The sequence below is a fragment of the Colias eurytheme genome, chromosome 4 (genome assembly GCF_061535395.1).
Source record: "Colias eurytheme isolate Ceu_HAF_F1 chromosome 4, ilColEury1 Martin Lab GWU primary, whole genome shotgun sequence".
NCBI classification, from domain to species: Eukaryota; Metazoa; Arthropoda; class Insecta; order Lepidoptera; family Pieridae; genus Colias; species Colias eurytheme.
In genome coordinates, this window is record NC_142983.1 from 6,173,827 (window position 1) to 6,193,074 (window position 19,248).

General features: G+C 33.5%; 1 protein-coding gene across 1 annotated transcript; it reads left to right on the forward strand.

Moving 5' to 3' along the window:
• The first annotated feature begins 241 nt into the window (after positions 1-241).
• Positions 242-19,142, forward strand: ry (xanthine dehydrogenase rosy). The gene is made up of 8 exons (XM_090120596.1): positions 242-409; positions 12,963-13,117; positions 13,932-16,107; positions 16,190-16,498; positions 16,585-16,922; positions 17,001-17,805; positions 18,074-18,241; positions 18,854-19,142. The coding sequence occupies exons 1-8, from the start codon at positions 335-337 to the stop codon at positions 18,902-18,904; spliced, it is 4,077 nt and encodes a 1,358-aa protein (XP_089976722.1). The 5' UTR covers positions 242-334; the 3' UTR covers positions 18,905-19,142.
• Positions 19,143-19,248: the final 106 nt, after the last annotated feature.

Consider the following 19,248-nt stretch of genomic DNA (forward strand, 5'->3'; position numbering starts at 1 on the left):
AGTGGACTTCAGAGGTCTCGACATTGAGAAAAGTCAAGTTTATATAGATGGTAACAAATATATATATGTATATCTATCTAGTACCTAATTTTGGACATATTGATGTGAGTAAAATACCAGTGGACTCGATAAGAGTCGCTGTATAGATAGCTGATAATAATTGAGTATACGTATATTGTGTTATCATTTGTAAGTGTATATTTATATTGCGCGATGATGTTGGGAGAAGATTGTGGAATATAGTCAGCTCTCCGAGGGACAACTCAGTGTAGTTTTAACTCGCGAGTGAGTAAGGCGTCCTTACAAAACAAAAGTACATTGTTGTGTCATAAACATGGGCATTTTGAATTTTGATGAAGGCAACGGTGAAGTTACGACAGAGTTGGTGTTTTATGTGAACGGCAAGAAGGTGAGTTAGAAAATTATCAATTGAATATTGATACTAAAGAAAAGTGCGGTTTATATAATATGTTTGTTTTATTGTAACACATGTCTCTGTTTCAATTTGAGTCATCTAAGTATGTAGGTAGGGTACCTATGGTACCTAATACTCCTATTGAGATCACATAATCTGTATGGACAATAAATTGAATGTTAAAGCTTCTCAATACAAATATTTTTATCATGAAATAATAATATCTAGAGCTAAGGATGATATATTCTCTATTATTATTATCTCAGGAATGAAGATTAACTTGTTTTGCTTGGTAAATGACACCGCACTTATAATTCAATACCTAGTAGAAATTAAAGAAACATCTACTTATCTGCAGAAATCCTTGTTCGAATAAAAATAACATATTATGTACATGTGTCTTTTTGTTTTTCGTGTTATTAGTGAGGTAAAAATAAACCTAGAGTCTAAATTAATTATATAAAAGGTACCTATGTACGTTATAAATATTTCCTAGCAATTATACTTACATTGCGCAATGCCAACTGGCTTTTTGAAATATTGTACAAACTACAAAGAGAATTCAAGAATTTCGATCACTTTTTTTGGGGAGATAAAAAACATAAGTTAGATAGGTAGGTATAAGAAGTTGGCACGAAAAAAAATTTTTTTTACTTATAACTTAGTTATAACGACACTAAGTTATAAGTATACACTATTTCTTACTCTTAAGTAATTAACTACATTAAATAATTGATTGATAATAATATGCCTTGTATCTCTCGTAATAAGGGTAATGGGTACGTCTATAAGTCTACAACGTTAATAAAAGTAATAACTGGATGCATCTCATCAATAGTCAATAATAATTATAAAGAGCAAGTGAGTTAGTATGTAATTATACCTAACTAGCGGAAAGTTATGGCTCACGTACCAATAGATGTATTATGAAAATTAATATTGAAAGAAATAAATAAATATTTCAGGACAATTTTCACACACGGCACGATCTGATCACATACCAAGCTTTCGCTCGTGTTATGGAAACCAGATGGCTGATAAACATACATAATATGTATTATGTATATAATTTTAAATAAATACTTATATCTAGATAATTAACACCCAGACACAGAGCAAACATCTATATTTATCACACAAATATTTTCCCCGGGTGGGAATCGAACCCACGACCTCTGGCTTTGAAGGCAGGGCCACTACCAACCAAGCCAACCGGTCAGTCAGAAAGGAAAGATAGTATGTTCACTCAATTTTTACAAAAGCACGTTGCCAATTTGAATGGTGAAACTCCAGCATGAAACTTCAAACGAAAAAGCTTCTCGAAGCACACAATCACACAAACATAACGCTAGTTAATGTTGTTTTATGAGTAAGTACCAAGATATCAAATGCACAAACATATACAATACATAATTAAATATGACGATAAGAGAAGATTGCATAAATATTTGTTTTGAATGATTTATTAAAGCTTTTCATTTCTCTACTTAGTAAATCTTCAGTTGTACCGTTAAAACCACTAATATAATTTAAGGAGTCAAGAACAGTAAAATGAAGGAATAGGTAAGCAGATAGAATAATAATAATTAATAATAAGTATACGGCTCGTATAAAAGTATAAATAATATCGGTGAAAGAAAAAATAATGCCTCAAAATTCAAATATTTAAACGCTACATTGACATTTGTAAGAAAAACCAGTTATTTTAATCAATACTTTAATTAAGGTTAAATTACACCCTTCAGATAATCTACGAAGCTATTTATAACTCTATGGTATTCAATAAAAAATATTGTTTTTACAATTTCATTGCCACTTACATTTGTTTCAATGTATTATTAAATACCTATATAAAGCTAAAATGAATATATAACAAAAAGCTTAAAAATATACATAGGTATACTTACCTATGTATATTTTTAAGTAGATATATTTTAAGTTCAAGGAAAAGTTTCCCACGCACGACAACGATCTACATTCTACAATTCAAAGGAGCTTTCGATATTTACGACCCACTCTATTCTTAATTAATCAAATATGATTGTATTTAAATGTTTTCTTTAGATGCTATGTATAGTGTTGGATAGTTAGTTCTCCGTTAGTATAAGTATACAAATTGACACTTTGAATCACAGAAAATACATATCTAAACATTATATACGTATAAAGCATAGGAGATTGTTAGTTTGTCCGGTAGAGTAATATCTTTCAACTAGTTTTTTGCCGACTTCTATCTGCAGAAACCGCTTTCCGAAGTCCGAAGCATTATTGCTATTTACGACCAGCAGCTATGTAATGATGATTCCTAGAATCTATTTGAATAAAAAAAATGATAATGAGTGGCCGTGATATAAATATACATAATTATAAATTATTAGTACCTATTGTTACATATGTATTAGTATTAACTTATTATGCATTCTTGATGATTTAGGTATGTAGTTTAAAGAGCTTACTTACTAAATTGTTATTATACTGTAAGTATAATATGGATATTATATAATATTTTAATAGACATGACACTATTTTAAACACAAATATTTAAATTTTGTTTACGTAATAAAGACAAAAATGCACAATATTTTATGAGAATTTTATATGTAAATTCTTACACCTACTTAGTGCATATTACCTCAGCATATTACACTTTCGTGTTCATCTGTCGCCTCGTCACTCGACAAACTTTCGTATATATTTCTATACGAGTTTTGTAACAGGCAGAGCAAGTAGCTTCACGAAGGATTGTTGCCTATTCACACAAAACATATGTAAGTACCTAAATACACAATGCGATATGTGTGTGAGAGAATACTGAATAGATTAGTAATTTTACATACCTATTTTACATTATATAGAACATTTTCAGCCAAATTTTGCTTATCTATGTCCTATCTAAACATTTCCGTGATTTTTATTGGAATTCTTCAGTCAGATAAAAAACATCATCCATCGGGCGTAGTTTGTTTAAATAGTACCTAGGTGTAAGTACCTAACAAATATCTAATGTATATTTTATCCGGTTATGGTTCATATGGCGCTAAGCTAATTATTAACATCGACTTGCAACAAGGAAATTATTGAATATATTAACACCAAAAACATCATTTCTTGTTATAAAATTACACGTTGAAAAACTGTGTAGGTAAGTAATAACGATGCTCACACGCTTGAACGAAGGGTAAAAATACCTTGTAGCAAAAATAATTAATTGATTAGTATGTAATTAATCTGATTAATTATTAATTTAAAATTATGAATTGTTGCTATAAATTACTAGATAATAACCAAAAATAAATGCCAATTCGTGTTCCCGGCCATCGAGTTTAATTTTTTTACTCTTATGGCGTATTACCCGTGGTCCCCCCGCTATGACCCACTGGTGGGTCTACGGGTAATATTTTTCCCCCGGTTGCGGTCTGCGGATAAAACTGCGGATAAAACTAATACTACTATTATAAAGCTGAAAATTCCAATAAAACATGTAAATACAAAATATTCGAATTAATCGGTAAGATTATTTATTTTGATACGACACTCAAACCCGAATGAAGTTTATAATCATTATTAATTCTTGTTGAGATTACATTTTGGCACAAAAAATCTTTAATTTTGCTTTATTTTTTAATACTGAAATGATGACACTTCCTCGAGTAAGATAAATCAATTGACACCTCTCACCACTTTCATAAAAACATAACTCTTCTTCAGTCGGAATCGTGTAACGTTCACCAAAGCCATCTATCAGCAAAGTTCACCTGAAAATGTTCTTCCTAACATTTTTTATTCTAACAATAATAATTCCTGCTCTGTATCTATCTGGATATAGATTTTTGTAATAGGTTGTTTACTTAATTGATTAATAGGTTAGTTTGAAAACCTTTAATTATATCACAAATATTACATTTTAATTCAATTGTTATGAATGTGAAGATTTCCTATTATGAACTCGAGAATAAAATAGATCACGACCAATAATAATTACGCTCTATTCAGGTTAAGAAGGCCACGTTGATCGTATGCTCTATATCAGTAAGGTCAGAAGGGTACCTTCATTTTATGATAAACAGAGAACTACGGATACAAAAAATATGTAGTGGTTTTGTAATTCAAGCGTAGCGACCTATAGGGAATATTTTGAAATGATAATAAAATTTAAATGTCAATAATCATCAGAAGTCTCAACGGCTTATTTTAAATAAATATGTGAATATTGGATAGGTACCTACTACCAAAATCGTAAAACAACTAACTTTAAATAATTATGCCTAACGTCCTTACAAATACCATAGGTATCATTTAAGATTCTAAGCAGTCAGTGACCAGACTCTCCAGAAAAATTATCAGTAAATTATCTCTACAGAAAAATTCTGAATTGGGGACGATATATGTATTTGTAACATGTAACCTGTACATCTATATACTTACTTTTGATTGATTGTACATAGGTATGCTTTCATTACTTTCCCATGTACCAGCTGTGGGAACATAGAGGTTCTGGGGATGATGACGATGATACGATCATTAAGAGTTGACCCCTCATATAATAATTAGAAACATGAAGTATGTTAGGTATCGGATTTTATTTCGTTCCTATCCGATCTATTTAACGGATTCAGAAATCACACGAACAGTTACAGAAGCTGAGTTCCAAAAAGGGATTTAAATTGGAGTTATATTTTCACAATAGATACATACATGTTTTATTATTTACCGCTTGTAATATAAGGTACGTAATCCAGAACAGGAGATATGATTCGCTTCTCTTCCGCTAATTTCTCTTTTAAGTTAACGCCTTAATTATAAACATAAGGCGGCGAAAGCTAAATGCTATGTCATCGTCGTAATTATTTCTACATAGAGGTAGGTAATATTTCACTTTATTACCGGAAATTATTCATTAGCTGAATACAAACTTAGTTTCATATCCAATATCATGCATAAATGGGTATTAACAGAGAATAAAATTTATTGTTGGATATATGATTAAAATATGTAATAATTTCATAAAAATATAAAAATAAAATTAAAAAAGTACCACCATCGATTCGATTTAAATGTAGTTATCTATTTAAAAAAATCGAATTATTATGATTTCTGCTTGCATATAAGTAATGGAAACAATGAAAATCGGCGACGCACTATAAAGTTTTAATAGGATTATGTTATTATTTAATGATATATTTTTATATAAATAGGAAACTTATTCGTAAAAAATCGTAATCGGGCAGTGATATCTTTCCCGGGATATTATATTTTTCCGTTGCTCGTATAGTCAACATGCAGTTTAAAACAATTAATAAAAACGATTAATAATTAATTAACTCATTGCGATAATAAACCTGTAGCAATTAATCATTAGCGTTACATATTAAGCAGTGAAGTTTTTTTGACTGTGGGTATTGATTACTAGTTATTAAATAAAAACAGTGTTGCAAATGCAATTTATTAAACCAACAAAAAGAGTGTGAAGGGACTAATTAGTTACTAGGTACAGGTACAGACAGCTTTGTAACTTTACTTTGATTTGGAATAAATTTTTTTATTCTGAGTCCGTCTCATGAAATATTTTTGCAATAGCACAGAATAATAACTAGTAGCTAGGCAATAGTCAGTTAACGGTATATAAATAGGTAAATTTTGTGTTAGAATGTTAAGCATTAGGATAATTTATATTAAATATTAAAGTAATTTAAGAGTATGTATAAGCTAAACGTGCCATTTTTTTAATAGGGTTAAGTTAAGGCATTTTGTCACTTAAAAATAACGGAAATAGCTTTCGTAGCACTGATATCCCGAGGAGAAGAAAGTACCGTATGCCTTTCTGGTAGTCAAATTGTATGTTCTACACCTTTTTTAATACAATGCTTTAAATTGATGCTATAGTTATGTACTATAATATGTATGGCCAGGGCAACAAATGAAACTTCCATGGGCCAGTAAGATGTTATGTTTAGCCGTAGCGATTACAAATTTGCCTAGCTTTAAAGTTTTGCTTTTTTATTATTCTAAATTTAATATATGTACTTAGTTGAGTATTTTTTTCGTTATTCCTCTGACATGGGCTATTACAGATTGGTTTAAAGCGCGGAAAAGTTTCTCATTTACATTTAGGGTAAATATAATATAGGATAATAGCACAAATAATAGGTAAATACATCAACTCTGCCGTCTGCGTCTAACTAATCATACCGACACAATATTCAGTGAAAAAATTATTTGTTTCGTAGGAATTAGGAAATATATCTTGAAATAAACTTTATTTTAAGGATTTCTGAATTTTAAAAAAATGTTTCAAAAGAAAAATGTAATTTCAATTTATTGCGTGCGTAGGTAGGTACCTAATTATTATTACCGAATACTTAATAGTAGTAAGTTATAAAATGCGATTGAAATATACGTAAGTGGTAACTTACTACAAGGAATTTCTAATAGAGATAATTCAATTGGAGTTGTGAAACATAAATCATAACAATTTGCTGATAATATATTTAATATTTATCAAGCGATTACATTAAGGTTATATTCTATCTTGGTGCATGTGATAATAAGATTGATTGTAGGTATCAAATGTATGCCACTGACCCGATAAAATTTGAAGAAAGTCGAAAGTAAATTTCAATAAGGACTTCCTCCGATTGTGCTACGTACCATGATGTCACGAGGTGTCATGAAAAATCTGATGGAACTCTGGAAAAATATATATAAGGATCATACTGTATTATATAAAAAGATAATGAATTAGAGATATTAAAGACTACCTATTATACAATTCTTAAGGACATACTTTTACTTGAAGAACGCCAAAGGCTATTGAAAAACCACAAATTCTAGGTGCGCTCGTTCCTGTGGCGTTATCTACTAACAAAAATATTATTTATTTACTCTTTAATACAACTAAACAGACTTACATACTAGAACACACAAAAATAAAAGCAAGGAGCAGTTTAGTGTATTTGGCGGCCTTATCACTTAGAAGTGATCTCTTCCAGGCAACCAGGGCAGAAGGTAATCAGCTCAATTAAGTTGTAAAGGTAGGTCGAGAGAAAAAAGAAAAAAAAAATAATAATAATGATAATGATGTCACTGTAAACAAAATAAAATATAAGAAGATTAAAACACATAACAATTTATAAATTATATACTGTACATAAACATATATACGACACTACAGTACATACAAAAATATACTTATATAATATATAATATACATATGTCTACTTATATTATACAAATATACCATAAATATATATACATATAATATATAATTATATAATACATATAATACATATATAATACATACTAATATAAAAATTTAAAACAATAAAAGTTACTATGCCGAGTTGAAAGCGGATGACAGAAAGTGACGACGAAGGAGGTTTTTAAAACATGATAAATTCTTAGCTTGTTTGATTGGTAGTGGCAATGCATTCCAAAGATTAACAGCAGTTACCGTAAAAGATTTCCCAAAAAAGTTGGTACGTCGCACAGGGACACATAAGGTAAGTCTGTCAACCGAACGAAGGGTATAGTTTTCATTGCGCAAGAAGGAAAATTGGTTTCTAAGGTACGTAGGAGCGGAAGGGTCAAAAAGGATACGGAAAAGTAAATGCAACAAATGCAGATTCCGGCGAAAACGGATGGGGAGCCACTTGAGCTTTTTTCTATAGAAAGAGACATGATCATATTTCCGAAGGCCGAAAATAAATCTTATGCAAAAATTTTGGAGCCGCTCAAGTTTTTCAGTAAGCTCAACTGATAAATCAGGATAACATGCATCAGCGTAATCAAGAATAGGAAGAAGAAGGGATTGCGCTAGCATAATCTTCGTGGGAATGGGCAAAAAGTTACGAAGCCGCCGGAGCGTAGATGAAGCAGCATAAACCCTGCGGCTTAATTCCTGGACATGATTGGACCAGGAGAGCGTTTGATCAAACAGCACGCCTAAGTTTTTGACTACCTTTTGGTAAGGCAAGACTACGCCACCGATTTTGATGCTTGGTAAAATACCCCAGTCGATTTCTGAAATCATATAAGGACTACCGATTATGATGATATTGCTTTTGGAAGGATTGATTTTTAGTCCAAATTCATTGCTCCATTTAAGTATTGTTGCCAATTCAGAGTTACAAAAGTCAATTGCCTTAGGTAAGTCAGCGAGAGTAGACTGGGTATAAATTTGTAAATCGTCTGCATACATATGGTACGGAGCCGTCAAACGGGAACATAAGGAGTTGATGAAAATGGAGAAGAGGAGAGGAGACAAGACGCCCCCTTGTGGAACACCAGCAGAGACTCCGCACCAAGACGAGTGTTTGGAACCCATCATGATACGCTGCCTCCGACAAGTAAGGTAGGAACGGAACCAGTCAGTTACCAAAGGAGAAAAATTAATAACACCTAGCAAACTCAGCAGTATATCGAAGTCGACAGTAGTAAAAGCATTACTGAAATCTAAAAGAGCCAGAACTGTGAGCTGCTTATTGTCAATACCAGCACGAATGTCGTCTGTCACCTTGATCAAGGCTGTAGTCGTACTATGACCAGGGCGGAAACCAGATTGGAAATCACTGAGGATATTATGTGTATTAAGGAAGGTAGTAAGTTGCAGATGAAGGAGACGTTCAAGGACTTTCGAAAGGAAAGGTAGTATGGAGATGGGACGGTAGTCGGTAAAAGAATTAGGATTAAGTTTTTTGGGCAGAGGAATAACTTGAGCATCTCTCCAAGCGCTTGGAAAAATGCCAGTTGAGATGGAGGTGTTGAAAATGTGAGTGATAATGGGAACAATTATGTCAAGGATAGGAATGATCATATTACGGCTTACAAGGTCACAGCCAACTGCGTTTGATGATATTGACAATATGGTTTTATTAACGTCGCGATCGGTAACAAGACTGAAAAGGAAAGGAGGATAATTAGGAGAAGGGAGTGATGAGAGGTGGGCTAGAGTACGGTTTTTCACACTAGTTTCAAGGGAAGGAGACGACGTAAAGTGCACGTTTAGCTGATCGATGTTTATATTGCTAGGAGTGTTATGCGTCACTTTACCAGCTCCTAAACTTTTCAAAAATTTCCAATTTGAAACCGAATCACCGTTCTCAAGGGATTTATGGATGTGACGTCGTTGAGCGTCTCTGCACAATACGTTGCAGCGATTACGTATACTTTTGTACTTTGCCCGTGCTTCGTCCGTCTGAGCAGTCTTAAGTTTACATTTAGCTCGATTCCTTTTAGAAGATAAACTTTTAAGCTCTGGTGAAAGCCAAGGTGCCGGGGTGTGCTTCTTTTTAACGGGTCGTAGAGGTGCATGTTTGTCATACAAATCAATAAGCAAAGAGTTAAATAATGATACTTTCGTATCAATTGGCTCAGCGTCATACACCTCACTCCAACAAATATTCTGCGCATCACAGCGGAGTGCATTTCTGTCCATTCCCACAAAGTTACGAAGCAGAAGAGTGGAAGGTTTGAATTTAGGGGATTGGAGCTTATATGAAAGGTAAATGAGGTCGTGAAAGGAGAAGGCATCGGCAGAACACTGCCCATGCTTGGATATGAAGTTTGGTAAGGAAACAATCATAAGGTCTATAAGTGAAGGATTACAGCCAGGAAAGTAGTGAGTAGGATTTGAGGAAAGGGTGTGGAGATTGTGAGAGTTGAGGATGGAAAGCAGCTTATTAGCACGGGTATCACCTCGGAGCAAACATGTGTTAAAATCACCCATAAAAATTAAATGCTCATATTGGGGAGACAGGTTACCAAGGAGTTTATCAAAGGAGGAAAAGTAATCAATGGAGAGAGAAGGACTGTAGAAAGCGCCAAGGAGGATTTTGGAATGCGGCAAATGGACTTCGATGAGGAGATGTTCGATGGAATTAGGAGGAGGAGGCTGAGGGGAAGAGCAAATTAATTTAAAGGGGATGTGAGACCGGAGGTAGATCGCCACGCCACCACCTCCCTTGCCAACACGATCGTTGCGTATGAGGTGAAAACCAGGAATCGAATAAGCAGCAGAAGGATGACAAGGTTTGAGCCAGGATTCAGAGACAAGGATGGCATGGATATTTCTTGATGTAAACGATGAGAGCATGTCAGGAAAATGTGCCGGAATACTTTGTGCATTTATGTGGATGGCATTAAAATTTTTAGGGACATCGTTAAATAAGGTAGTAAGGGAAAAATCAAGAGGAGGTGGAATAGCACTATGAAAACTATCTTCGCTACAGAGCGATGATTCAGATAATAAATCGGCATTGTCAATGTTTATACTAACATCTGACATGAAATGATATAATATAATAATATATAAATAAATATCTATAAATAAATAAATTAAAAATAATATATACAAAATACAAATAAATATAATAATAATAAATAAAAAACTAAAGTTATAATTTATAAGACAAAGGTATGCTCGGTTACCCTGTACCCACCGCAACAGTAAATGTAACTTATGTAAGCACTAAATTATTAAATAAAAATTGACAGTTTGACAGTTTTAAAAGAGAAATCGAAAGATAATAAATAATTAATATTTAACAATAACACCACTTATTTTAAACATAAAAAAAAGAACATTATCTTAACAGAAATTATAACTGGCAATATCCGAGACAACTTTAACAATGACATTTGATTTTTGACAAGCCATGACTTTGACAATTAGACATCAACAAACAAAACAACATTGATATTTGATATTTAACAAAAGTGAAGGTACGGTAAGAAATACATATGCAAAGAACGGTATCCATAAAAAGTTAAGTAAAAGCAGTACACAGAAATAGAAATTAATTATTAAGTACTTTGAGAGTCAGCTAACAGTCAAGTAAAGAATTAAGTATATGCCAATTATGGAATAAAAATAAGTAAGAGTTTAAGAAAGAAAGCATAACATAATCTTGGAAACTGATATTAAATAAAACAAGACTACTTAGCTCTAGTTGGCCTTTTAGAGCGAGGAACACCTCTTACATCTTTAGAAAGGTCACTATTAGAAGCTGATGAAGTTGGAGGAGGCTTGTTATTCTCAGCAACATTACAAGGGATGCACTTGAGATCACCAACACTCTCAACGCGATGACGCGCTCCATTTGAGTCTATGACGAATATTCTGCCATCCCTGGTCCAACACTTGGAAACGCCAAACTGGTTCCTAGCAGCCATGAAAGTTTCATGTCGGCTTTTGGTGAGGAATTCGGACAAGGTGATGCCAGAGCCCTTCAACTTAGTCTTGGATGACCATATCTGCTGCTTTATATTGAGGTCACGGAATTTTATAAGTACGGGTCTAGGCTTGCCGTCCTTAATAGAGCCCATACGATGGCAGCGGCTAATATCCTCAGTAGAAAGGTGTTGTGCACTAGTGTGTTTAATTATTGTATCAACCGTAGAATTGAGGGTGTTTTCATCTTTGGCTTCTGGTATACCATGCACTAAGAGGATTTTGCGTCGGTTTCTCATCTCTAGATTGTCATATAAATGAGTTAGGGCGTCAACCTGGGACTGCAAACACTGTAGCGATGTGAAAACAAATGCTCGGAAAGCCAAGAAATCAGAAGCTAATCTTGATGGAGGACTGGCCAAATTGGAGGTTGTAGAGGTCTTCTGTAATTCTTGTTGAAATTCCATCATTTTTTTATTGAACATCTCGGACATTTGTGCCAAGGATTGTTTAATGGATTCCATACTGCCAAAATGTTAAAGTGAAGTGCTAGTAATATTAAAAAAGTAGTGGTAAATGTATTGGTGAGTACTTTAGGGGGTTTAAAGCACCATTAATATCAAAATACTGTTATTCACAAAATAAATTCGTAAGAGCAAATTAAAGCACGTGTTTATTTTTTTTACGCCTACCGCCGAAAAAAAAAAAAAAAAAAAAAAAAAAAAAAAAAAAAAAAATAATAAATAAAGATCGAATATTTAGGTCCCTGTTATTTATATTGCATTTGTTTGATGACCATTAGTCAATTTTTTATTTTCTGATAACTTATCGTCTTTAAATGAATTCAGTATCAGTATCAGTATCACTGATCCCTGACTAATTATTATGAAGTAGTACCTAGGTATTGTTATTTCGAAGTATTTGTGCATTCCAATTTTCTTGATGGGTGAAATTATATCAATAAAGACAACGCATATTTTGCTATTCGTTTCATCATCTGCCACGAGTATAAATAAAGATTATTTGTCTGGCAGACAGTTAGGTCAATTGTCAAGCTGTTGACCGAACGTACTAATGACCTCCCAGATAGAAATCATATCATCATAATTGCAACTATTTGCTACTGTGTATATGATTGTATTCCTTAATTATGCCCATTATACTGTGTTGGTTCAAGCAATCTAATTTACTTTATTCAGAATTTTAAGTAACCAGTGAATTAAACAGTATGCGTTAGTTAGGAACTTAGGACCAAATCATTTTGTGTTTGTAGTTATTAAGTACTTAATAATTATGTTTAGTAGGCCTTTAAGACGTACCTATACCTAAGACGCAATTATATATACCTATGCAATTTTAATCACTGTTTGTAATTTTAAGGTAGTGGAGCCTAATCCAGATCCAGAATGGACGTTACTGTGGTATCTACGGAAAAAGCTTCGCCTCACAGGAACAAAGCTCGGCTGCGCAGAAGGCGGCTGTGGCGCATGCACAGTTATGATCTCCAAGTATAATAGAAAAGAAAAAAAAGTATCGTATCCTTTCTTAAATTGTGAAACAAATTTAAAACCGTTTATAATTTATGTAGGTACATATCGCACGCTGTGAGCACCTGCTAATTTCAGGAAATTGTTTCGTTTATCGATCACAATGATTTCCAGGCATTTAGTAGTAGGCAAATCGTCAATTAGCGGCAAATAAACCTATTAAACAATTCAACTACAATATTGTTATCATTGATACACCATCTGAGGAAAACTTGGCTGGAATTGAGCATTTGTTGTTTTTCGGACGAGTAATCTTTCAGTTAGCAAATAACGTATGCAAAAACGTAAATTATACGAAAATATTATAATTCGAGTTGATAGAATTCGAGTAAAAAAAAAAAAAGTTTTCTACATTTTGATGCAACTGAACGCTAAAACGAACACATTAATTTAACGATAAATAGTTAGTAACGTTAGTAGGTACCTAACTACCTAAGATTTATAAGTCTAATGAGTAATTAAATACGTAGGAATAGAGAGCTATGTACTATGTGGTTACGGAAGTTTATCTACTTTCTAGTGATTATAGAACGTCGATATATGTAATTTATATAGGTGTCACCTACATAAATTTCGTTTTCCGATTCTAATTTAATTTCATGCAGTGGAGTGATTCACAACTTTGTATCTATCGCTTTTTAAATCGATTTAAACTCACACTCTTAACCTAAGTCTGTATTGGATTTTACTTATTTAAAGTTGGCACCTAAGTAGTTATAAAATATAAGTACAATGTAGGAATTTTATTAGGTATTTCCTATAGGTATCATGTTCATATCATGAATTTTCTGAATAAATACAGTCATCTGGCCGTGAATGCTTGCTTAGCACCAGTCTGCGCAATGCACGGTTTAGCAGTAACTACAGTGGAGGGTATCGGTTCAACGAAAACAAAACTTCACCCCGTCCAGGAAAGAATAGCGAAAGCTCACGGATCTCAATGCGGTTTCTGCACACCGGGCATTGTTATGTCCATGTACACGTTACTTCGAAGTTGCAAAAAAATCAAATATTCAGATATGGAGGTAGCCTTCCAAGGAAATCTGTGCAGATGCACGGGTTATCGAGCTATTATAGAAGGATATAAAACATTCTTAGAAGATTGGGAGTCAAAGCGAATCAGTAATGGAACTATGAATGGAACTATGAATGGAATGTCTAATGGCGTTTGTGGTTTAGGCAAAGATTGTTGTAAAAATAAGACTGACAATAGTGAAACCGACTTTATTTTTGATAAATCATCATTTTTGCCATATGACCAGAGTCAGGAGCCAATTTTCCCACCAGAATTAAAGTTGTATTCGACTTACGATGACCAATATTTAATGTTTCGAGGTGACAAAACTACTTGGTTCAGACCTACAAGTATAGAGAGTATATTGACATTGAAAGAAACATATCCCGAAGCAAAAATTGTTGTAGGTAATACTGAAGTCGGTGTAGAGGTAAAATTTAAACATTGTGTTTATCCTGTTATCATAATGCCTACCAGCATACCGGAATTAAACTCAGTACAGGAAATAGATGAAGGTTTATCTGTTGGCGCTTCTGTCACATTAATGGAAATAGAAAATACGTTTAAAAAATACATTGAAATATTACCCAAATTTAAGACTAGAACTTTAGTCACAATAAATGAGATGTTAAATTGGTTTGCTGGCAAACAAATACGAAATGTTGCATCAATAGGTGGTAATATTATGACTGGAAGTCCTATATCTGATTTAAACCCTATTTTGATGGCACTTAAAGTTAAACTGAACATTTTAAGTGCAAAAGAAGGTCGCCGCTCAGTTTTAATGGATGAAAACTTCTTTACGGGGTATAGAAAAAATGTATTACGTTCAAATGAGATACTTCTATCAATTGAAATACCTTATTCAAATAATTACCAGTACGTTAAAGCTTTTAAGCAGGCTAAACGACGGGAAGATGATATTTCTATAGTTACCGCTGCCGTCAACGTGCAATTTGAAAAATCAACGAATGAAATCAGTAATATCAATATTGCATTTGGTGGTATGGCCCCAGTTACAAAAATTGCAACAAAAACTGGCGAATATTTAAAAGGTATGAAATGGAACGAAGAAATGTTAGATAAGGCATATACACAAATGTTAGACGAGTTCCCACTTAGTCCTTCAGCACCAGGAGGAAATATCCTATACAGACGTGCATTGACCTTGAGTTTGTTTCTAAAGGCATACTTGGCAATAGGTAAAGAAATTTCTAAAGATTATTTACATCAAGATCTCATCATTCCTTATCATAGTAGTGGTGGAGAACAATTTCACGGTGCGATACCAAAAAGTGCACAATACTTTGAGTTAGTTGACGATAAGCAAGTGAAAAGCGATGCAGTTGGAAGACCCATACAACATATGTCCGCATTTAAACAGGTAACAGGAGAAGCAATTTATTGTGATGATATGCCCGTAGCTGAAAATGAATTGTATTTAGCGTTTGTTCTAAGCACAAAAGCACATGCTAAATTGGTATCTGTTGATCCTCAAGAAGCGTTAAAAGATCCTGGAGTAGTAGCTTTCTTTTCAGCGAAAGATTTAACCCCAGAGCAAAATGCTATCGGACCTATATTTCATGACGAAGAATTATTCATAAGTAAGACAGTAACAAGCCAGGGTCAGATAATTGGGGTTATAGTTGGAGAAAGTCAAACAATTGCGCAAGCCGCAGCACGAAAAGTTAAAATAGTGTATGAAGATTTACAGCCTATAATTGTTACAATAGAAGATGCTATTAAACATCAAAGCTTTTATAAGGAATACAAAAAGAGCATTAAAAACGGGAATGTGCAAATGGCTTTTGATGATCCTAATAATATTATTTTGGAAAGCGAATGCAGAATGGGTGGTCAGGAACACTTTTATTTAGAAACTCATGCAGCTTTTGTTATACCGAAAAAAGAAGACGATGAACTTGAAATATTTTGCTCAAGTCAACATCCAACTGAAATAGCGGTGAATAACGATTAATTACAGTTATTACTATTTGAGATATAAAATAAACGCAATAAGTGATTAAATATTCTTTGGTTTTCAGAAACTCGTCAGTCACATAATTCATGTGCCAATGAATAAAATAACGGCCAGAGTTAAACGTATGGGCGGAGGATTTGGCGGTAAAGAGTCCCGAGGAATGTTAACTGCTTTGCCCGTCGCGTTTGCAGCTCATAAGCTGCAGAGGCCCGTTCGATGCATGTTAGACCGCGATGAGGATATGATGATGACTGGTACTCGTCATCCATTCTTAATAAAATATAAAGTTGCCGTAACAAAAGAAGGAAAGATAGTCGGCGCTGTTGTGAACATTTACAATAATGGAGGATATTCTCTTGATTTATCTGGCCCAGTAAGTTGAAAGTTAATAAAATTAGAAATTTCTCATAATATAGTCATTATAAAAATAATTAATATGCTATTAAATCATTCTTTTAGGTCCTCGACAGAGCGCTGTTTCACTTTGAAAATGCTTACCACATTCCAAATGCCGAAGTAACTGGATACATTTGTAAGACTAATCTACCTTCGAATACAGCTTTCCGTGGGTTCGGGGGCCCACAAGGAATGTTTGGAGGTGAAAGTATGATATTAGATATTGCTTATAAACTCGGAAAGGATCCCATCGAAATAAGAAGAATCAATTTATACAAAGAAAACGATATAACACATTATAAACAAACTCTGACCCATTGCACACTTCAAAAATGTTGGGACGAATGTGTTGAAAAAAGCAATTTGGCTCAACGAAAGCAAGATGCAGAAAAATTCAATAAGTATGTATTATTGAAGAAAAAAATAGTCAACATGTGTAAAAATATGTGAAAATAACATATTATAATTTTTAATTTCAGGCAACATAGATGGCGTAAGCATGGGATATCTATTGTACCGACTAAATTTGGTATTGCATTCACAGAGAAGTTTTTGAATCAAAGCGGTGCTCTTGTCATTATTTACATGGATGGTTCAATACTTATATCACACGGCGGCACTGAAATGGGTCAAGGACTTCATACAAAAATGATTCAAGTAGCGTCACGTGCTCTTGGGGTTGATGTTTCAAAAATTCATATTAGTGAAACTGCAACTGATAAAGTTCCAAACACGTCCGCTACTGCGGCAAGCGCTGGATCTGACCTCAATGGAATGGCAGTTCTGAACGCTTGTCAAGTTTTAGCGGAGCGATTGAAACCTTATAAAGAAAAGAATCCAAATGGTAAATGGGAAGATTGGGTTTCATCAGCTTACTTTGATAGAGTGGGCTTATCAGCAACAGGATTTTATGCCACACCTGAACTAGGGTATAATTTTGATAGGAATGAAGGAAGAGCCTTTAATTACTATACATATGGCGTTGCTTGTAGTGAAGTGGAAATTGATTGTTTGTCTGGTGATCATCTAGTTATAAGAACAGATATCGTAATGGATTTAGGAGAGAGTTTGAACCCAGCTATAGATATCGGACAAATTGAGGGTGGATTCATACAGGGTTATGGCTTATTTACGATGGAGGAGTTAATCTATTCTCCAACAGGCACCTTGTATTCTCGCGGACCCGGTGCTTATAAAATCCCCGGTTTTGGTGATATTCCTCAAGAATTCAACGTGTCATTGCTTAAGGGAGCCCCTAATTTGAGAGCTGTTTACTCGTCAAAGGTCAGTTTTATAATATGAAATTGGAGGTCACAATCTATTGATAATAATATAATATAAGGCACACTCATACTCGGTCAATAAATTTAATTATTGTTCACAATATTAAAGCATTTATGATTTTAAATAAGTTATTACCAAATGAGAATTCCATAAAATTGTACTTTTACAATGACTTTAACTGAATATCGTGCACATTAAGCATTTAACAATCGAAAAATAGCTAAGAAATTGCGTTTCTCTGAATTAAATATACATGTTTGTATTACAGGCGGTTGGAGAACCACCGTTGTTCCTGGCAAGCTCTATATTTTTTGCAATAAAGGAGGCTATAAGAGCTGCCCGAGCTGACGCGGGGGCTCCCTTGGAGTTCCGACTGGACTCGCCCGCGACCTCAGCACGTATACGAATGGCTTGTGAAGACCATATAATTAAAAAGGTATAGTAACATACATTTTTCAATAGAAAAAAATCGATCACGAGGCGGGATTGAACATTACATTTGAATGCTATAAAACTAAAATTTTCGAATTCAGCTATAATAACATAAAAAAAGACGGGTTGCACTCAGGGAGTGCCGGCAGAAGTGAAAACTTGATTATTAACGTTGAGCATGTTTGATATCTATACGTCTTACGCTTTTTCGATCAGGTCACGTGTCCTGACGTGAGTTTAAGATTTTATACCCAACGCCGCTAAAGAAGTTTTCACTTCCAAAATACTTTCCATACGGGGAGGATTTTTGTTAAAACATTGGCGCTTATTTTATATCTTCTGATTCTTAAAGATCGATGTAAAAGACATACGAAATACATAGAAGGAAAAATAAAACATTTTATTGTTTCCTACATGCGTAGCAATCAATTGGACATCAATGTAAATACATACGTACAAACTTCGCAGCGGTACTAATCAATCCGACACATAAGATAATTTGATATTTATACTTTTTTTTATTGTGACTAACTACTTCGGTGTTTAGTTTTCAATTCTAACCTAGATATTTAATAAGTTTAAATACATGATTGTAATTCAAATGTTTTTTTTTCAGATACCAGTACCCGAACCAAACAGCTTTGTTCCGTGGAACGTGGTTCCTTAGTTTTAAACTATTGCTAAGTAGAAAAATTGCGGCGTGAATAACATAAATTCACGTTGAAACTAGCATTAAGACTTAAATTATAAATCCGATTTATTGTATAGCATCTATATCAGAATCATCAGGATCTGAATTATGGTGTTAAATATGTATAAAATGTACAATATGTATTATACAAATAAATGTAAATCAGAAAGGAAACTGACAGCCATTTTATATTACTATTAGATTATCTGTAAAAATATGGATTATAGCTATTAGTATCTATGTATCTATTTTCCTGATGTATATTCTGTATAATAAATGTTTGATAAAATTAAAGCATTTTATTTTAAAATGTGTTTAAA